We start from the raw sequence: 22,038 nt of genomic DNA on the forward strand, positions 1-22,038 counted from the left end.
CAGTTATCAATTCTGTCCAGAAGGAGGTGGCAGTGTACCTCCTTCTCTCAGGATTAGAGGGCTCAGAGATTCTTGGATGGTGGAGACACACCTGATGCTGGTTCTATTGATTATCCAGAGCTGGTTCTGACACCAGGAACATTTCTTGCAAATCTGATCAGATTCCCAGCCCAGGCTGGAGGAAACAGGTTTGTAGCTGGAAGTCATCCTGTTTTCTTACACATTAGAAGTATTGGCTCCCTGCATTGCAGATAATTCATCCCTGTATTACTGTTGGGTTGGTGAGTATTTTACAGTCAGTACTGGCATAGGGGGACCCTAAAGGCTTACACGAGTTTAGAAGGATTGGATTGTGTATCCTAAAAGTAGCTGAATGCAGCCTAATAATATTTCTGTGATAAATAACATGGCATAACTGTTCATATCTAGATATTCATCATTATTATAGGGCTCTATCACCCTCATTCATAACTGCCATTATTATAAGTTCATGCATTATAGTCACTATGCACTATAGTCACTAAGATATTACTGTTCTGATTAGTGAGTAAAAAGTTGCCTTTAACTGCAAATATCTGTGTTTGTATAACCTTTTTTCTTTTGTGCTCATTGATAATTGACAAAATTATCAATTCTAAATCAAAAATTCTAAAAAAAATTTATTTTTGGTCCCAGGTTGTTGTGTTTTGTAAATGCCTTTTGAAACAAATTTTGTATAATATATGGGATCTGCTTAAAGGAAACTTACCATTAGGGAAATCTATAGGCTTCCACTGCTGATAAGGGTTCGACTGATATTGGTTTTTCGTTGCCGATACCAATATTTTGGCCATCGCACATCGGTATCGGCCGAGATTTTGTACATTTAAAGTTTTGAAAAATAAAGACCATTTTTGACATAAATCTGGTACTGAACATGTTAATTTTTGTTTAATGCTTAATGGCTGGCTTGCTGGCACCCTGTGGTGGGTGGCTGGCACAGGGGCTCTGGCTGGCTGGTACAGGGCCTTTGGGTGGCTGTCTGGTACAGGGCCTTTGGGTGGCTGGCTGGTACAGGGCCTGTGGGTGGCTGGCTGGTACAGGGCCTGTGGGTGGCTGGCTGGCACCCTGTGGTCAGTGGCTGGCTGGTACAGGGCCTGTGGGTGGGTGGCTGTCTGGCACCCTGTGGAGAGTGGCTGGCTGGTACAGGGCCTGTGGGTGGGTGGCTGTCTGGCACCCTGTGGTGAGTGGCTGGCTGGTACAGGGCCTGTGAGTGGCTGGCTGTCTGGCACCCTGTGGGTGGCTGGCTGGCTGGCTGTCTGGCACCCTGTGGTGAGTGGCTGGCTGGTACAGGGCCTGTGGGTGGCTGGTACAGGGCCTGTGGGTGGGTGGCTGGCTGGTACAGGGCCTGTGGGTGGGTGGCTGGCTGGTACAGGGCCTGTGGGTGGCTGGCTGGCTGGCACCCTGTGGTCAGTGGCTGGCTGGTACAGGGCCTGTGGATGACTGGCTGGCTGGTATAAGGTCTGTGGGTAGCTGGCTGGTGTACAGTGCCTGTGGCTGGTACATGTCCTGTGGGTGGCTGGCTGGCACCGGGCTGCTGTGGGTGGGTGTATGGCTGTGATACTCTCCTGTGAGACTAGTCCTGACTCTAGACGAGGCTGGCTGTCCAAAGCGAGGGAAGTGACCTAAGAAGGCCGAATGACATCACAAAAATATCAGTAACTATCGGGGAAAGTGCATATCGGCCTTGCCGATAATCAGTCGATTCCCTACTGCTGATGCCTCCTTCTGAAATGCTAACTACTTGCTTTGACCTGATTGTGTGTGTTAATAGCCGTGTCGTAACAAAGTTCTCTATTGCCCATGAGAAACTGCCCCCACCAAGAGTCGGTGGAAAAAGGGAAGGGAAAAATGTCCCCGAGCCGATGTCCCTACAATGCAAAAGAAATGTCCCTGAGTCGGTGGTGTAATTGAGAAGAAAAAATACCTTTCCATTGGTGGTGTCACTGCAAAGGGGAAAAGAAGAATGCTACTGCGGTGTCAGTGGATAGGGGAAAAAAATGCTCCTGAGGTGTCAGTGGATGGGGGGGGGGGGGGGGGGCTTGGGGAAATGCTCCTGCAACGATGGTGTCAGTGGATGATGGGGGGGAGGGAATAAAGTGCTCCTACGTCGGCAGTGTTCCTGGAAGAAACACCACTGCAAAGCTCCTTACCAGTACAGAGTTATTCCCTTAACCCTGAGCGCTCCTCCATCCCCCCCCCCCCCCCCCCCTGAACTCTTCCACCCATCTGCAGCTACTTACCCTGTCTTTAGTGCAGGCGGATAGGTTGCCAGGAGGATGAGCTGTCATACCCTGTTCTGCAGCATGACCCAGTCTCCTGGCAGCTGCTCCTCCTGCACCGAGGATGCACTGTGCATTTGATTAGTTGTGTATTGTCACTTTAAATGTTTTTTACTTTTTTCCATTAAACATAGAGTTCTTAATTTTTGGCACTAGAACAGGCCTTTGAAAGCTGAAAGGAGCCATTTAACCACTTTACCACCGGAGGATTTTGCTGTCTTCCGTCCAGGCCACTTTTTACGATTCAGCGCTGTGCGACTTTAACTGACAATTGCGCGGACGTGCGACGCCGTACCCAAACAAAATTTATGGTCCTTTTTTTCCCCACAAACAGAGCTTTCTTTTGGTGGTATTTGATCACCTGTGCGATTTTTACTTTTTGCGCTATAAACAAAAAAAGAGCGTTTATTTTGAAAAAATAACAATATTTTTCACATTTTTTTTATATGAAATCCCCCCCAAAAAAATGTAAAAATCAAATTTTTTTTAAATTTTTGGCCAATTTGTTTTCTGCTACCTATGTTTGGTAAAAAAAATCGCAATAAGCTTTTGATTGGTTTGCGCAAAAGTTATTGCGTTTACTAACTAAGGGAAAGATTTCTGTCATTTTTGGTGTTTTTTTTTTTTAACGCGTAATGGCGGTGATCTGCGATTTTTTTTTTTTTTTTTTTTTTTTTTTTTTTTTTTTTGCGGGACTGCGACATTGCGGCGGACAGATCGGACCCTTGACTGACATTTTTGACACTTTTGGGGGTACCAGTGACATTTCTACAGTAATCAGTGCATTAATAAATGACACTGGCAGGGAAGGGGTTAATTTTATTGGAGAGGGAGGGGTTAATGTATGCCTGGTGCTTACTGACGTGTGGGGGGGGAGGTGACTGTGTGACAGAAGGACAGATCGGATGTCCAGCTATGCTGAACACTCCGATCTGTCAGTCCCTGTCACTATGGAGATCCGCCCGCTGTGTTTACACACAGCGGGCGGATCTCCAGACTCGATCCTCGACGATCGGGGCAGAGCAGCGGCAATCGCCGCTGCTCCTCCGCTGGCCCGACTCCCGCTGTGAATGAACACAGCGGGAGCGAGCCTCCGGCGGCGCACGAGCGCCGCCCACAAGGGGCGGAGTCCAGCGACGTAGGTCTACGTCGCTGGACGGGATCGCGGCACTTTGCCGCAGTAGCCTCCATGTGAGCGGAGGTAAAATGGTTAAAAGCTACAGGTCCCTCTCAAAAAATTAGCATATTGTGATAAAGTTCATTATTTTCTGTAATGTACTGATAAACATTAGACTTTCATATATTTTAGATTCATTACACACAACTGAAGAAGTGCAAGCCTTTTATTGTTTTAATATTGATGATTTTGGCATACAGCTCATGAAAAACCAAAATTCCTATCTCAAAAAATTAGCATATTTCATCTGACCAATAAAAAAAAAAGTGTTTTTAATACAAAAAAAGTCAACCTTCATATAATTATGTTCAGTTATGCACTCTATACTTGGTCGGGAATCCTTTTTCAGAAATGACTGCTTCAATGCGGCATGGCATGGAGGCAATCAGCCTGTGGCACTGCTGAGGTGTTATGGAGGCCCAGGATGCTTCGATAGCGGCCTTGAGCTCATCTAGAGTGTTGGGTCTTGCGTCTCTCAACCTTCTCTTCACAACATCCCACATATTCTCTATGGGGTTCAGGTCAGGAGAGTTGGCAGGCCAATTGAGCACAGTAATACCATGGTCAGTAAACCATTTACCAGTGGTTTTGGCACTGTGAGCAGGTGCCAGGTCGTGCTGAAAAATGAAATCTTCATCTCCATAAAGCTTTTCAGCAGATGGAAGCATGAAGTGCAACAAAATCTCCTGATAGCTAGCTGCATTGACCCTGCCCTTGATGAAACACAGTGGACTAACACCAGCAGCTGACATGGCACCCCAGACCATCACTGACTGTGGGTACTTGACACTGGACTTCATGCATTTTGGCATTTCCCTCTCCCCAGTTTTCCTCCAGACTCTGGCAATGGGCGCCTGTAGCCCATTTCCTGCACACGCCTGTACACGGTGGCTCTAGATGTTTCTACTCCAGACTCAGTCCACTGCTTCCGCAGGTCCCCCAAGGTCTGGAATCGGTCCTTCTCCACAATCTTCCTCAGGGTCCGGTCACCTCTTCTTGTTGTGCAGCGCTTTCTGCCACACTTTTTCCTTCCCACAGACTTCCCACTGAGGTGCCTTGATACAGCACTCTGGGAACAGCCTATTCATTCAGAAATTTCTTTCTGTTTCTTACCCTCTTGCTTGAGGGTGTCAATGATGGCCTTCTGGACAGCAGTCAGGTCGGCAGTCTTACCCATGATTGCGGTTTTGAGTAATGAACCAGGCTGGGAGCTTTTAAAAGCCTCAGGAATCGTTTGCAGGTGTTTAGAGTTAATTCGTTGATTCAGATGATTAGGTTAATAGCTCGTTTAGAGAACCTTTTCATGATATGCTAATTTTTTGAGATAGGAATTTTGGTTTTTCATGAGCTGTATGCCAAAATCATCAATATTAAAACAATAAAAGGCTTGCACTACTTCAGTTGTGTGTAATGAATCTAAAATATATGAAAGTCTAATGTTTATCAGTACATTACAGAAAATAATGAACTTTATCACAATATGCTAATTTTTTGAGAGGGATCTGTACACCCAATTTAAAACTTCAGTGCATTCAGCCATAATGATAATATATAATAATAATAACATTTTACTGATTTCATCTGATCGGACTAAATTTCAGGGAAATGGGAACTCACAGTTTTCACTCAGTCATGAAACTTGTCATAGTTAGACATTACTTGTAACCTATAATAATGGCTATCATAGTACAAATGTATTGGTGTGTTAAAAAAAAAAAATGTTTATTTTACTTTACAGATAAAAATGGCAGAATCAGTATCCGCAACCAAGAGGCACAACCCTGTAGACAGTATCCGCCGCAAGATCAAGACTATTGAGATGCGGGACCAGGAATCCAACCCACACCTGCAGATCCCCAAATTTCAGTCTCGAAACTTTGACAGTCCCCAGTCCAGCACAAAGAAAGACCTGGAGGAAGTTCTGAAGAATCGCGCCATGAAAAGTGCCAGCAAAGACCCTGGGAGCCCCAGCGCGCTGGGCGCCTTCTCTCCACGGATCCAGGTCCAGTCTCCAATGCTGCATCAAGTACTGGACTGTGACTCCCCGCTGAGCAGTATGCTCTACTCAGCCAGTGTGACCAACAAAGAGAAGGCCAGGAAACTCTGGCCATCCTGCGGCTCTCAGAGCTGCTCCACGCCTGTTGTCTTTCCCCGAGACACCCACTTTAAATTCCACCAGTCCACCATTCCAGGCTCTGAATTTAAGAGCGTTATCCTTGAAGACCGGATACTGCCCTCCGTTTCAAGTTTTTACTTTGACCAGAAATCTGAAAATTTTACATTGAAGTCTCCAGTTGTGAAGAGGTTGTCAATGAGTGAAAGTGCAGGTAAAACTCATATATATATTACAGTGGTCTTGAGTCATATTACTTAGACCCCCATAATCAGATATAGCCTCTACCTTCTGCTGTCCTGGCTCCATAACTATTCCTTAAGCATATCGATGTCTCTCTTCTAGGTCTGAAGCGTATGATAGAACACAAACCTGAGCAGGCATCTGAAGTCAGTCTGATCTGCGAGGAAGACTTACTGGACAGCATTTTCCATGCCTGTGACACCGAACACAGAGGTGAGGCTTCTGTATGATGAGACCCAAACTATTAAAGGAGAAGTATAGCCAAAGCTAGATTGGCTGTACTTCTCCTATGAATCACAGGAGCGCAATTTCGTTTTGCATTCCTGTAACCCATTTTCAGCAGAGAGCGGGATGAAGTCCGCTCTCTGCTGACGTCACAGAAGTCAGTCCAAGCACCACATCATTGCGACAAAGTTGGGATCTGCCAGATGCCTGGACTGACACCCGGCTCAGCCTCTCAGCGAGCCGCTGAGCCGGCCGCTCCCGACTCTCCATAGCCCAGCGCTCCAATGAGCGAGGAGGGGGTAGAGTAGAGAGCTGCTGAATGACAGTCAGCAGCTCTCTGCTTGGGGAGCTGTCAGAACACCGCCGATCGCTCAATTCTCAGTGTTAGAGGCGCCAGGGGACAGATGCAGCATCGGACCCTCCTAGGTAGAAGCTAGAAGAGAGTATAGTTTCTGGGTCTTTCTGCTTACCTGGAAGAATGCCAGGTAAAATTTAGAATGCTCTCTGCCTACCAGGGAGCATGATCTATTGATGGGGGTCTGCTCATGGTGCTCAGGTACACCTCCTCTTGTCTGAACGTTTCACACCTAGTCCAATAGGGAGGCATATTGGACAGTGGGAGGAAACGTGACAAGTGAGGGCTCAGGTATTGTTACTGCCCTGGTGACTGTCAGAGGAAAGTGCCTCGTTGTATGCTGGTTGACTGCATAAATACCAGGGGCACATGTGCTGAGGGTCTTCAGCTGGAGAGCGGGGTCCTGGAGGGAGGGGGTGGCTGTCCCTCCTCTGTAGAAGTTGCCATGCAGCCCTGGGTAGTCGACCTGAGGGCTGAAAAGTCAGAGAGAAGCTGAACCCAGAGGTCCTGCAGAGCTGACTGGAAGGGAGACTCCAGGAAGGATCTGATTCTGACTACTGTGTATACAGATCTGTGTCATGGGGCCTGTCCTCTGAAGGGAAATCCCTTCAACTAAAAGAGTCAGTGGATGGTGTGACGGTGGCGGGTATCAGACCCCTGGCCTTCTCATCCAGCTCGTGACCAAAGACCAAGCAATCTCACACCCTGCTGTCACTTGCGTAACAATGCCACTGTCATCTGCACCTGGCACACAGATTGTCCAACTTGCGGGACCACAATCTAGATGCCAGCAGACTGAGAGCGATTGTCACCGGGCTAATTAACAATTAACCCTCTCTCTGCCACCACCTCTACGTTATAATGAGCCTAGAGGACGCTCGTGATTTTACAAATATAAATTATGACTTTAGAATAACCGTCTGTAACACACACTGTCACCTCAGACAAGAATGTTTCAGATAGATTAGCCTAAACAGTAACGCGCTTTCAGGAGGCAGGTTCTTTTGGGTCAGTTTGTGTTTAAGAGCTTAGAGACAAAGTTAACACTTTTCAAAATAAGGTTTAATTATAAGAAAGGTTAAAATTGGTGCGAATAAAAATATTTACAGAAAAATGGGTTACAAAGAAATAGAGACCTAATACAGCAATTTAGAAATATGAGAATAAAGAATGAAAATACTTGCATTAAAACGGTCCTGGTATTACCTTAGTTTCAGAAGCTGAACAGGTATGATTGGTTCCCCTTGAGCGATGTTATGGCTTGGATGGTAGGATGAGAACTGACTTCTCTATCAGTTCCTGTCCCTTTTCTCTGACCCCCTAGGGGGTGTCACCAGAAGTACTTGGCCAATAGGCTCTGAGTCTATGGGCGGTTTCCCTGGAGCTCACACATGCTAAGACACATCCCGTAGACAGAGTATTAAAATAACTCATATCTGGAAATATGTAACGGTTACATGCTTGAAACTGACATTGGATTGTACGATATTTAATCTATTTTCTACAGACACTAAACACAGGTTATTTCGGAATAACCTCTGACCTGTAAAGCATCTGATCGCTAGCTTGTCTTTCCTAGGCTTGAAGGTGTTCATGTTTGATCTTAATTCGATCGGTATTTTATCTGGCATTCAAATATCTACTTTCTAGAGACATATCTTGCTTGTGTATGAAATTATGAAGTTTGGGGTTAGCTGGGTCCTAGACCTAGGAGCCATATGCTGTGTTCAGATTACCAATTCACTCTAAGGACGAGGAGACGGAATGTCTGGGCGGTCAGTCTGCTTGTGTATATTAAAGGTGTGAAAAGTGTCAGCTGTGCAGGAACCTGGCATTCAGTGACCCAGGGGGTCATTAACACTGCCAAAAGGCTGGGGGGATGAGGTTGGTAAGAATGACCCATTTGGTTTGTAACCCTGTCAACTAAGCTCGACATACAAGATGGATGCCTGTGACAGCGTTTGATCGAGATGGCAGCCTGACAAACTAGGGTGCCAAGGCACGATACCATTACAGATGGGTGTCAGTCAAGGGGATGCTGGAGAGTGTCCTAAAGATAAAGTAGTTGCATCAAGTCTGCTGCTAGAATGCCTCCATACACGTGGCAGTATGGTAAAAGAAGTGTCTGCTTCCACAAGTAATCTAGTAAGGCCTAGTGAGAGTTGTCCTTCTCTACTGTGAATAGTTTAGTTGGAGTATCCCACTATTCCCTTCTCCCATCCAATTTCCACAATAAATACCAAAAACCAAACCCTCTGGACTGTTTATTGAGTAACGAGCAAATGGGAGTAAGGATGGATGTGTGGAAAATCCCCTAGTGACTGTCTGCAAGGTAACCAGAGGGAGGCCAGGAAGTCCTCACACAGCAAGCCCTATAGGGACAGTGCTACACCTGTCATCTCTATCTCGAAGGCCATTCTTCCAAAGTCGCAGAAAAAGTTACAGAATACTAAATTTGCCCTGTGATTGTGTACAGGATCTCAAAGGGATACGTGGGAGATCTAACGGATGACAAAGTGGGTGGGGAAGGAAATGCCAGATTGGTTACATTCACTTGTTATCTAGAATGCCGATGGGAGGCTGCAGACAAGGGAGTCTGGGCGGTGGCACGCATGCTGGCTGGGGGAGTCTGGGCGGTGGCACGCATGCTGGCTGGGGGAGTCTGGGCGATGGCACGCATGCTGGCTGGGGGAGTCTGGGCGGTGGCACGCATGCTGGCTGGGGGAGTCTGGGCGGTGGCACGCATGCTGGCTGAGCAGTGACATGGTTGCCACAACTTAAATTGTTGTTGCACACAGGGATGGGCCAGTGGCACAAATGTGGGCAGGGCCTTTATTTATTCCTGCAATCAGAATGTGAAAATTGTACATTTATTCTAGTGTGTCTTCCTTGTATTGGCAGTTAACACCCACTTATATTTTGGATCATTTTGGGACTTAGGTAAGGTAGCGGTGTCCAAGATTGTGGATTACCTGCGTCATACAACTAGCCGTGGCTCGGAGGACAGTGGACTTAGTGAACTATGCAACATGCTGGATCCAGAGAAGAGGGACATATCGATGGACCTGGACACCTACCATGCCATTATGAAGGAATGGGTGGATGACTGCCGCAACAATGCGTAAGAGCTGAAAGATTCCTCTATCTATGGTTCTGGCATTTTGATCGTATCCTTTGTGTTTGGACACAGAATAACTAAGGGAAACCTATTCTTACAGTTCAATTTAGTTATGAAAGTTTTATAGAAGGTCAATGCAGATAGTTTGAAAGAAAGGGATGCAGTATAATCGAGGGATGTGAATGCTGATGTTCTCTGTGTCTTCCAGCACTGAAAATAGGACAAAGGAATCTCCCATTATCACTGAGGACTCCATGATTAAACTGCGGGACAGTATACTGGCAGGTGAGAGGACCAGAAGAAAAAAAATGTATCTCCACTTGTCTCATCCACATTCTTTAACTCGAAAATCGTAGACATCATCTGTTAGATACAGAGGAGATCCTAGAATTACAAACCACAGTATTCATAGAGCTCAGGAGAGGAGAGCTAGATAGAGGAAGGAATAGAGTCCTTCAGCAGAGCAGAGTATTTCAGGAGAGAAGAGTTGGATAGAGAAAGGAGCAGAGCCCTTCAATAGTGCAGAGTATTTCAGGAGAGCTAAACTGGCCATACGTGAACTGAAAGTGGGGAGACTTCCTTGCTGTCAGAATACACTGATCAGCACTGCAGTCTATAGCCTGCGGCATTGATCAAGCAGGGGAAACCTGATGGGGCAGTTGTACAGAAGTCAGTTGATTTGGCTGCTTTCTCTGCTATATGGGCACTGTGGCTGTACAAAAGTCTACCAATAGACGTCTGTCTGAGTTTCCCTGCTCGATCAGAGTCACAGGCTATAGACTGCAGTGCTAATCAGGGCATTCTGAAGGCAGGGAAATCTCCCTGCTGTCAGAATACAATAGCTCAGTGGAAGGATTTGCAATCCCCTCGAATGTGTAATATGTGACTATTGTACTGGCTGCCTTATATAGAGGAAGGAACAGAGCACAACCCCGATTTCAAAAGAAGTTGTAATGCTGTGTAAAATCTACATAAAAATAGTATGTAATGATTTTGCAAATCTCATAAACCCATATTTTATTCACAATAGAAGAAAAAAGAAAACCTAAAATATTTAAACTTAGAAAATGTACCATTTTACGAAAAAAAAAAAAAGAAAAGGTAATTTTGAATTTGATGGCAGCCACACATCTCAAAAAAGTTGGGACAGGGCAAAGTAAATGGTGCTAACAGGAAGGAAACATTTTGCAACTATATAGGTTAATTGAAAGCAGGCTGGTAACATGATTCGGTGTAGAAAGAGAATCTTAGAGAGTCAGACTGTGTCAGAAGTAAACATGGTACAGAAGTTCACCAATCTGTGAAAAGCTGCATCTACAAATTGTCAAACAATTTCAGAATGTTCTTTAACGTAATATTGCAAACCCTTTAAATCATCATTTGCACTACATAATATCAAAGATTCTGAGAATCTCTGGAGTGTGTGTGTGTCAAGGCTGATATGCAATATTAGATGCATGTGATCTTTGGGTCCTCAGATGGCACTGCATTTAAAACAGGCATTGTCCTGTGATTGACGTCACTGCATGGGCTCAGAAATACTTCTAAAAATGACTGTCTGTGAACATTATCCAGAAATGCTGCCATCTTCTGTGAGCCAAAACATTTTAAGTCTGTTCTGTGGTCAAACTATTCAAAATTTGACATTATTTTTGGCAACCATGGGCACCACGTCCTAAAGAGCAGAGGGACCTTCCAGCTTGTAATCGGCGCTCAATTCAGAAGCCTGCGTCTCTGATGGTATGGGGGTGCATTAGTGTGTATGGAATGGGATGCTTGCACATCTGGAAAGGCACCATAAATGCTAAAAGATATATCCAGGTTTTAGAGCAGCATATGCTCCCATCCAGAAGACCTCCTTTTCAGGGAAGGCCTTGCATATTTCAGCTAAACCGCTATCTATGACAACTGCATGGCTTCATAGTACAAGAGTCCGGGTGCTTAAATATGACAAAGCTGGCCCAGGACTGTTGAGCAGTTAGAATCATATATAAGGCAAGAATGGAACAACATTCCACTTCCAAAACTCCAGCAACTGCTCTGTTCTAAGACTTTTCCAGAGTTTTGTTATGAGCGGATGCCCACACTATTGGCGCTTTTCCACTGCATGGAACCGTACCGGTTCGGCACGCTTTTGTGCTTTTCCACTGCGGTACCGCATGGTATAGGGTCGGAACGGTTCGGTACGGTACGGTATAGGTTTGCTTTTCCACTGCATGGAACCGAACGGTACGGCTCTGAAAAAACAGTACCTACTCGATTGTGGTTCCAACAGGTACCAAACTGGTACCATATCCCACAATCCTTTGCATGCAGTCACTACTAGCCACTGATTGGTCAGAGAATCACACCCACCCCGTTGTTATCCCACCCACTTAACTTTAGTACTACTTTAGTGGAAAAGCAAACCTATACCGTACCGTACCGAACATTTCCGACACTATACCATGCGGTACCGCAGTGGAAAAGCAAACCGGGCCAAGCAGGGCCGAGTAGAGTAGTACCGAACCGGTACTAGCCGGTACTTGCAGTGGAAAACTGCCATATGATAAACATGGCTCTGTCCTAAATTTTTAGAGACCTGTTGTTGCTATCATTTTAAAATTACCGTTTTCTTTTATTTTCTTAAAATGGTCTATTTTCATTGTTTAAATATTTGATATGTTTTCTATTGTGAATAAAATATAGGTTTATGAAATTTCCTCCACATTGCATTCTGTTCATTAAAATTTTACACAGCGTCCCAACTTTTTTGGAATTGGGGTTGTATTTCAGGAGAGGAGAGTTAGAGGTAAGCAGAGTCGTCAAGCAGTACAGAGCATTTCAGGAAAGAAGAGCTAGAGGAAGGTCCTCACTCACTTTTTCTTTTATAGATGTTAAGGAGTCAGCATATTCTGTTTAATATTTAAAAGTTGGTCTCTGTCTTATGCAGTTCGCAGGATCTCTGGGACCACCATGAATATCACATCTGGCAGTCTGGAGGCATTTGGTGGTGACATCTCTCGGGATCTGTAAGTGAAATTATTGTTCCCTATAAATCGGCATTGTATATTCGATACCTGTAAAAATGTGTATTAGACCTAACTCTCCAGGCCAGGATCACATGCAGTAATCTCAGGTAATGACAACGCAAAAACAGTACCACTTAAAGTGCAATTATAACACATAATGTGCAAAACAAGCCTATAGCCAGTGAAAGTCCATCAGTTTAAAAAAATACTTTTGTGCCAAAACTTTAAAAATTGTATAAAAAAAAAATAAATTTGCAAGAGTCCGTACGGCTTAGAGTGCAAATATAACATATAAACTTCTATGTGGAAAAAAATGTAATATACAAAGCAAGCAAGTGGCCAGTGAAAGGTAATCAAAATATTCCAAAAAAGTGCTTCGGTGCCAAAACTGTTGGAAGTGCTGTGGTGTTCTATAGTTCTCATGCACTGATCTGTGCTCCACACCCTAAAGGGCTTGAACTTACCAGATGATGTGGACCCCTTAGCAGTACTGCATGTGGGTCTATCAAGCTTAGTCTAGTCTGATTAATTTGATGGACTTCCACTGGCCATTTGCTTGCTTTGTATATTGAAAATGTTTTCACATAGAAGTTTATAATGTTATATTTGCACTCCCAAGTGGTACCGTCTCTGCAAATATTATTTTATTTGTTTTTTTTTTTTGTGCTTTCACTGGCTATAGTCTTGTTTTGCACATTATATGTTATAATTGCACTATAAGTGGTGCTGTGTTTGCACTGCGGTTTATGGTTTAAATTTTTTATGTGATGAACAGCAGCAACAGTAATTTATTAAATTAAAAGCACAGATACATGTAGCGTGGGTTTATTTTCTATACACAATGTCAGGTAACGAGAATGGTTTTGAAATAACTACGGTATGTTCTGTACATGAGAAACTTCATTATAGGTGAATGAACCAGATTGTACAGGTAAACCAACCCTAGGTCAGCCTACTTGGTGGACACCAGAAATTCATGACTCTGTTACTTTGTTAGTATTTGTATCTAGGCATATAGCTGGTGTCACTAGAGAAAAAAGTGACATGCTGGTACGGAGGTGGTCTTCTTGGCACCTTCTGTTTCCAGGAAAACCTTAAAAATTCTAGAGAGGGACACACTAGTTTTAATAATATTTGTAAAATATATATATATATATATATATATACTCACTGGCAACTTTATTTGGGTACACCTTGCTAGTACCGTGTTGGACACCCTTTTGCCTTCAGAACAGTCTTAATTCTTTGTGGCATCGATTCAACAAGGTGTTGGAAACATTCCTCTGAGATTTTGGTCCATAGTGACATGATAGAATCACGCAGTTGCTGCAGATTTGTCGGCTGCAAATCCGTGATGGGAATCTCCCGTTCCACCATGTTCAAAAGGTACTCTATTGGACTGAGTTCTGGTGAGTGTGGAGGCCATTGGAGTACAGTGACCTCATTGTCGTGTTCAAGAAACCAGCGGTGAGATGATTTGAGCTATGTGACATGGTGCATTATCCTGCTGGAAGGGGCCATCAGAGGATGGGTACACTGTAGTCATAAAGGGATGGACATGGTCATCAACAATACTCAGGTAGGTTGTGGCATTTAAAGGATGCTCAGTTGCTACTAAGGGGCTCTAATGTGCCAAGAAAATATCCCCCACACCATTACACCACCAGCCTGAACCGTTAATACAAGGCAAGATGGATCCATGCTTTCATATGGTTTATGCAAAATTCTGACCCTACCATCTGAATGTCGCAGCTGAAGTCAAGACTCATCAGACCAGGCAATGTTTTTCCAGTCTTCTATTGTCCAATTTTGGTGAGCCTGTGTGAATTGTAGCTTTAGTATACTGTTAGCTGACGGGCTGTAGCCCATCTGCGTCAAGGTTCGTTGTGTTGCGTGTTCAGAGATGGTATTCTGCATACCTTGTTTGTAATAAGCGGTTATTTGAGTAACTGTTGCCTTTCTATTATCTCAAACCGGTCTACCCATTCTCCTCTGACATCAAAAAGGCATTTTCGTCCACAAAACTGCCCCTCACTGGATATTTTCTCTTTTTTCGGACCATTCTCTGTAAACCTTAGAGATGGTTGTGCGTGGAAATCCCAGTAGATCAGCAGGTTTTGAAATACTCAGGACCAGTCTTTCTGGCATCAACAACCATGCCACGTTTAAGTCACTTGCATAACCTTTCTTCCCCGTTCTGATGCTCGTTTTGAACTCAGCAAGTTATCTTCACCACATCTAGATTCTTTAATGCACTAAGTTGCTGCAATGTGATTGGCTGATTTTAGATTAGTGTATATTTATTTCTCATCTCCCATCTATTATCTCTTATCTGGAACATGGGATGAATGCAAGGGCTGTCAATGATAAACTCCCTCTGAAAATGCTAACTTCTTTCTGTCTTGTCTGCATTCAATAAAGTTGCATATTATATAGAAAGTGATGTGATCTAAAATTTATTTTTCCAGGCACCGATTCAAAGGTTTGAAGGCAGAGAATTTTCATGACAGCCACGCATCTAGCTGTCATGCTTCACAGCCTAAAATTAAGACACGCCATTTTTGTTTTATCCAGTTGTATTTACCCAGTGCAAATTAAAACACCAACATGTCAGTTAAAAAAAAAAAAAATGCAATACCAGAATTACTGAGTTGGAAAAAGGATCACCCCCTTGTGTCAGTATTTTGTTGCGCCACTTTTTGCTTTAATTACAGCCTTTAGTCTGTTGGGATATGTCTCTACTAACTTTGTACATCTAGACTTTGCAATATTTGCCTACTCTTCTGTACAGAACTGCTCAACTTCAGTTAAATGTGATGACCGTCTTGTGAACTGCAGTCTTTAGGTCATTCCACAGATTTTCAATGGGGTTTAAGTCTGGGATCTGACTAGGCAACACAAGGACATTCACCTTTTTCTACTTCAACCACTGTGTGGTCATTTATGCTGTGTGCTTTCGGTCATTGTCACGTTGGAAGGTAAACCATGTTGTAAGGTAAGCCTTCTTCCCATTGACAACTTTCTGACAGAGGGCAGCAGATTATCATTCTATCCTGACAAGTGCTCCAGTCCCTGCTGCAGGGAAATGCCCCCATAACATACTACCACTTCCATGCTTTACTGTAGGAATGGTGTTATATGGATGGTGAGCTCTATTGGCTTTCTGCCAGACATATCTTTTGCTGTTGAGGCCCAACATTTCATTTTTAGTCTCATCCGACCATAACGCCTCTTTTCCATCTGACCTCAGAATCTTCAAGGTGCGTTTTGGCAAAGCTCAGTCATGACTGTGACCTTTTCTTCAGGATTGGCTTTTTTCCTTGCGACCCTCCCATTCAAGCTGCACTTGTATAGAATGAAAAGAAAAGGGGACGAATGGCCCCTTTTATTCATGGGGTAGTGCAGGGGAGGGCTGGCAGCCTTAGGCCTGGGGGGGGGCAAATCCAGTCAAGTGGCCCATTGAACCATCGAATCAGCTCACCATCCGTGCCCACCTGGTTTTATAACAGATATTTATACTATGAAGCAAGACAAACATGATGCAATGTGGTAACATAATTTTATGTTAATAGCAACAAAGGAGGTTTAACAAAAATACATAACATTACGCCAGGCGGGGCGTAGGAAGCTCCTATCGGGAGTCTTACAGGGAAGTGACTGTGTTAGTATTGTGCCAGCTGAGTGCAGGAGTGTACTCTGCACACTCATACAGCTCCGCTGCACCTCTGTAAATATAACATTGTGTAGTGGTGACCAGCAGCTGTATACAATGTCTGGCCCCTACATTAATCCAGCCCTGAGTGTGGCCTTTTTACCCAGCAACAGAGCAGCCCGGGGGGCAATTGCCACCCTGCCCCCCTTCCCAGTCCTCCCCTGGGGTAGTGGCAGGTGAGGATAGCTTAGGAGAAGGAATAGGCAGAATTTAAGTTGTCAGGCAGTTTAGAGCCTGTCAGAGTTTAATGTAAGCTGATTGGCTATAGGGTTTAGTTAGTGTACTTGAGTATCTAGGGAGAATAAGCCCCTGACCTGTCTGAGCCGGTTTCTCCCGCCTGTGAAGAAGTTCAAGTTGATTGGCTGAAGGGGTTCAAGAGGACCCATTTAAGGATCCCCTCACAGATGAGCCGTCACTCCGTCGGTCAAGCAGCGAAGAAGGAAGACAGCCCAGCGGTTCCAGCGGTTCCAGAATCGGCTTTCGGGAAGAATCATCGTCAGCGGTAGCGTTTTTTCCACTGTCGGTAGTTCCAGCAGGCGGTTTCGGGGAAGAAGACGACATCGGCGGCTTTCCTGGAGGAAGACAGAAGAGAGGAGTTAGGCGCCCCCGCTTACCTCAGCCGAGATGAGCCTCTTAAGAAGACTGATCGAGCGGGCGGGAGAAGATGGCGGCGAAGATTGGCTCCGGAGGTGTTTCGAATTGCCGCTCGTCGCTGCATCCGAGGGAGCGGAAGGTGAAGACCGCGCAGGACCGGCATCGACGGTGGCCGCCGGAAGAGACGTCGGGCGAGGATCGGGTGACGCGGCGGGCGCAGACGGAAGATCGTCATCGTCGGTGACGCCGGTCGTAGAAGATGTCACGGAGAGAGGTGTGCGCAGGCCCGTCACACCCGGAAGAACCGGCCAAGGGATCGGGCCGGTGAAGAGGCGGCGCACTCCGCGCCAACGGTTCTCCCCTCCGGCGGACGTCAGGCGCGCCGGGAGGGGAGGCGAAGACTCGCCGAGAAGAAGACAAGCGGGAAGACCTGCTCCAGGACCCGGAGCGAGGGCCCGGTCGGAGGCGGCGAGATCGATCGGCGGGACCAGGAATCCGGAGGGGATCGCGCCGGCGAGATCAGGTGAGGAGACCTTCATGGACACTGTGCCAGCCCCCACATTGATCGCAAGGCCCCCCGGAAATCAGTCACTCCCACCAGCCAGACACTTAGAATTTAGGCCATCCGGAACACAGCAGCTCGGGCCACCAGCCCCTACTAGGGCCCCTAGGCCCCCCGGGACGCAGCAGCAGGGGTCGCCAGCATCTGCCTTAAGCACTGGGCCCCCAGGACCACAGCAGGTTATCTCAGATTTTAACACTGGGGGTGCTGTCGCTCAGGACAGTACCCCCCTGCCAGCCATTTCAGGTTTACTACAAAATTTCCTAAAGGATTTTAAGTCTCTGCTTGAGGCCAGTACTGATACTGGGTCTTGCATCCCCGCTAGTATACCGGCCAATTCTACAGCCGTATCTGCCAACCCCGCTCATATAACGGGCGATATGGGGGTATCACAACCTGCCCCTTCACCTAGGGATGTCTGGGTTCCTCCCACGGGCAATTTGGAGGTTGAACCTCATTGGCCCCAAAGCTTGCACTCTGAGATGTCGGCTTCTTATCTCCTGGCTCAATCACAGAATTTACCTGAGACTTCCCTTAGGGAAACTCTCACCTGTGAAATGTCCCCGCTAGGTTTCCACCTATCCGAATCGTTTAAGGAGAGGATATAGCAGGGACATTTTATTGATATGTTGTCACTGTTGCCTTCAGCTAGGGATTTTGTTGCTAAAGGGGATAGGAAGGATGATGAGGAACGAAGGCGCCCTGTTTCCAAATCTTTCAATAACTGGCTACAGGGTTTCTTTATTTTTTCATCAGTAATGTGTGAGAGATTCCCTACTAAAAGCGTGGGGCTTTTTCAACACACGGATATCATATTAGAAGCGTACAAGAATTTTGGTGGGACATCATGGTTCCAGTATGACGTGGCTTTTCGCCAAAAACTGGCGGTGCAGCCTGCCATGAAATGGGGAACTAAGGACGTCAGCCTTTGGCTGGACCTTTTTCTCCCCCAGAGGTCTATTTTTTCCAGACAGCCCTTTCCGAGTCAACAGTCCCAAGCAGCCTCTCCGGGTTTTCAATTTAGAAAAGGAGTGTGCTTTAACTTCAACGAATCCGTCTGTAAGTGGCCGGGTTCGTGCAAGTATCGGCACGAATGCGCCTTTTGCTCTGGGGCCCACCCCATTGCAAAATGCTTCAAGAAGCAAGAGGGTCAGGCCCCGGGTTTTTTACACAAAGGCGGTAACCCCAGTGAACCTCACCGCCATGCTCCCGTGGCTCCAGCGCTACCCAGACAGGGTGAGAGCCACCCTACTAATTGAGGGCTTTCAGGACGGTTTCCCCCTTCCCAAATTTTATGGTAAGGGTTGTAGGTTGGTAGATAACCTTAGATCCGTGGCGGGTTTGGAATCGGTTGTGGCCGAAAAGGTAAGTAAAGAAATCGAGTTAGGTAGATTCGCTGGCCCTTTCTCTGTCCCACCATTTGAGGATTTTAGGATCTCCCCTTTGGGCATTGTCCAAAAGAAGGAGCCTAATTCTTACAGGCTTATTCATCATTTGTCGTTTCCTTTCGGGGATTCCTTAAATGATGAAATAAGCGAGGATTTAGCTACGGTTCAATATTCTTCGTTTGACGATGCCTTGGTTAAATTAAGGGGTCTGGGACAAGGGGTTTTGATGGCCAAGGCGGACATCAAATCGGCTTTTCGTCTGCTGCCGGTTCACCCGGACGCCTTTAATTCCCTGGGTTTTTTCTTTTCGGGTAATTTTTATTTTGACAGATGTCTCCCCATGGGATGTTCGCTGTCATGTTTTTATTTTGAGTGTTTTGCCACCTTTTTGGAATGGGCAGTTTCGCTACTTTGCGATTCGACCAACATCGTCCATTATTTAGACGATTTTTTTGTTCTTGGGAAGGGCAGGGTCTACAGACTGCTCGCGCTTACTGAATGGTTTTGTTCAGTTGTGCGAACTGTTTGGGATCCCGTTGGCACATGAGAAGACGGCTTTTCCGTCTACTTGCATTCAATTTTTAGGCATCACAATTGACTCCAATGCGATGGAATTTAGGCTCCCGCCAGACAAAGTGTCTAAATTGAAGTTTTGCCTTCTGACTTTGATCCGGAGACGTAAGGTTCGCCTTAAGGAGATGCAGTCCTTGCTTGGTTTGCTGGCTTTTGCTTCCAGGGTTATTCCCCTGGGTAAGCTATTTTCCAGGAAACTGTATGCAACGATTGCGGGTCTGAAGTCGCCAAATTCTCACGTGAGGTTAACTCAGGAGGTCAGGGAGGATATGCTGGTGTGGTTCCAGTTTTTAACGGATTTCAATGGCAAAAGTCTTTGGCAGGAAGAATTTATTCTTGATAAGGATTTTTGTCTCTTCACCGATTCAGCGGGTTCGGTCGGCTTCGCCGCCATTTGGCGCACGCATTGGTGCGCTGATCGCTGGTGCCAGAAATGGGTTCAATTGGGTTATACACGCAACAGTGTTCTTCTCGAGCTCTTTCCCATTTTGGTGGCCCTGGAGGTTTGGGGCCATCATTTTCGGAACAGGAGATTAATGGTTAGGACCGATAACAGGGGGGTGATGTTCGCTATCAATTGTTTGTCTTCGAAGTCCCCTCCTGTTATAGCCTTATTGCGGTATTTAGTAGCTAAATGCTTATCATTTAATATTTGGATTAAGGCGACTTTTGTCCCTGGCAAAGATAATGGTTTGGCGGATGCTTTGTCTCGCTTACAGATGGAGCGATTTTTTACGCTGTTTCCGGAAGCGGACGAGCTGAGCTGTCATTGCCCGAGCCACCTATGGCACATAGTCTAGACTTGGTAGCAAAGAATGTTTTACGTTCTTTGGCTCCGGCGACCATGGCGGGATACCAATCAGCATGGTCATTATGGGTGTCACATCTTCAGTCCTTGGGTGCATCCCCCGATAGTTTTTCGGAAAATTTGGTTTTGTCCTTTTTAAATTCCTTATTCCGTATGGAGTATGCATGGTCTCATGTAAACAAAATTCTGGCAGGAGTATCCTTTTTCGTTAAGTTAAAAAATTTCCCTTCATGCTCTTCCTTTTTTACAGTGCGTCAGGCCCTGAAGGGTTACCGTAAAGCGAAATTTTTGCCCGATTCTAGGAAGCCCATTACTGTCCCACTTTTGGAGAGCTTATGTGCAATTACGTCGGTCGTTTGTTTTTCTTATTATGAGTCGGTCCTTTTTCGGGCGGCTTTTTCGTTAATGTTCTTTGCGGCACTGAGAATATCGGAGCTGGTGCCGACAAGTAGGACGCTTAGCTCTGGTCTTTTTCTCTCGGATGCGGTTTTATCTGACGTGTCGTGTTGCATTTTGATACGCTTCTCTAAGACGGATCAATTAGGTGTTGGGAAGCGTGTTAATTTGCACAGGTTTCGCAACTCTTCCATATGTCCGGTGCGTTTATTACAAAAATTTTTGACAATTAGATCGGCCGGTTCCAAATTCTTGTTCAATCACCGGGATGGTAGGCCATTGACTGGCTATCAATTCAATGCAGTTTTTAAAAAATGTCTCGTTCAATTGGGATTGGAAGAGGAAAGGTTGACTTCACATTCATTTCGTATTGGTGCTGCTACTGAAGCGGCAAGATTGGGTCTCGATGATCAATTTGTTAAAAAGTTGGGCAGGTGGAAGTCGGATGTTTTTCAAACTTACATCCGCCCTGACACTGTTTGTTAAAAAATTTTTCAGGTCAATGTCTGGACGTGTGGATCATCGGACATTCGTTCGTGCACTGGGCTCGTGCACGAGCCAGAAGACGTCCTTATGGCGAAAACATCGGTTTAGATCCCAATTATTTTAGGGTTCAGTGGTTTAGCAAGAGAGGAATGCTGTGGTCGGAATTTCGTCCGGAAATTTTTAGACTACTGCAGTTTCTCCCCCCCCCCCCGGATATACTAGTTGTACACCTTGGGGGGAATGATGTAGGCAGAGCGAGAACTTTAGACCTGATTTTTGCGATCCGGGATGACTTGCAATTATTAAGGTCAACATTCCCTTTTATGACCATTGTTTTTTCGGAGGTTATACCTAGACTCGCTTGGTTCAAGCATTGTTACTTGAAACCGCTTGAGAAAATCCGTAAGCGCGTAAACAGGGCTTTGGAGAAGCTGCTGCGTGTCGTTGGTATTTTATCTTTTCGGCATATTGGAGGGAGGTACTAGTGGACTATACAGGTTTGATGACACCCATTTATCAGACATTGGCCTGGATACTTTTAATGCCAATCTGGGTACTTGCGTGGAAGAGGCCGCGTGGTGGGGGTGTGCCAGGCGGGTGTGAGCCGCCTGCCTTTTGGATGTGTCGATGTATTTAGTTGAGTAATGACAACCTGGGTCGTTGGGACCGGGTTTGTTCTATACTGCTGTTATTAAAGTTTAAAAGATTTATCGATCTTTAATGTGTAAAATAATAAACGGCCGCGGCCTCTTTCATTCCAAATTTAAGTCTGAAGGTGTCTTATTTAATAGTTACAAGTAAGTTTAAGGAAATCCTGCCTACTACCCCATGAAAAGAAAAGGGGACGAATGGCCCCTTTTATTCATGGGGTAGTGGCAGGTGAGGATAGCTTAGGAGAAGGAATAGGCAGAATTTAAGTTGTCAGGCAGTTTAGAGCCTGTCAGAGTTTAATGTAA

At 45.5% G+C, this 22,038-nt stretch overlaps 3 protein-coding genes across 3 annotated transcripts in view; all 3 read left to right on the forward strand.

Annotated features, from left to right (window-relative positions):
- The window catches only part of LOC309554639 (inositol 1,4,5-triphosphate receptor associated 2-like), a gene marked incomplete at its 3' end in the record, with an annotated part of 74,036 nt that extends 64,477 nt beyond the window's left edge, over window positions 1-9,559 (forward strand). The window contains exons 2-4 of the mRNA XM_082256357.1: window positions 5,237-5,825; window positions 5,957-6,067; window positions 9,375-9,559. Coding sequence (XP_082112483.1) covers window positions 5,243-5,825; window positions 5,957-6,067; window positions 9,375-9,559 — 879 coding nt within the window. The 5' untranslated portion in view covers window positions 5,237-5,242. The remainder of the gene's footprint in view (window positions 1-5,236; window positions 5,826-5,956; window positions 6,068-9,374) is intronic.
- ETFRF1 (electron transfer flavoprotein regulatory factor 1) overlaps window positions 1-22,038 on the forward strand; it is a 305,885-nt gene that overhangs the window by 1,059 nt on the left and 282,788 nt on the right. The gene's annotated exons all lie outside the window — the stretch shown is intronic.
- LOC309554427 (inositol 1,4,5-triphosphate receptor associated 2-like) overlaps window positions 9,792-22,038 on the forward strand; it is a 224,196-nt gene continuing 211,949 nt past the window's right edge. The window contains exons 1-2 of the mRNA XM_082256145.1: window positions 9,792-9,837; window positions 12,485-12,563. Coding sequence (XP_082112271.1) covers window positions 9,807-9,837; window positions 12,485-12,563 — 110 coding nt within the window. The 5' untranslated portion in view covers window positions 9,792-9,806. The remainder of the gene's footprint in view (window positions 9,838-12,484; window positions 12,564-22,038) is intronic.

Source organism: Pelophylax lessonae (genome assembly GCF_965119305.1).
Source record: "Pelophylax lessonae genome assembly, chromosome: 4".
Taxonomy (NCBI): domain Eukaryota; kingdom Metazoa; phylum Chordata; class Amphibia; order Anura; family Ranidae; genus Pelophylax; species Pelophylax lessonae.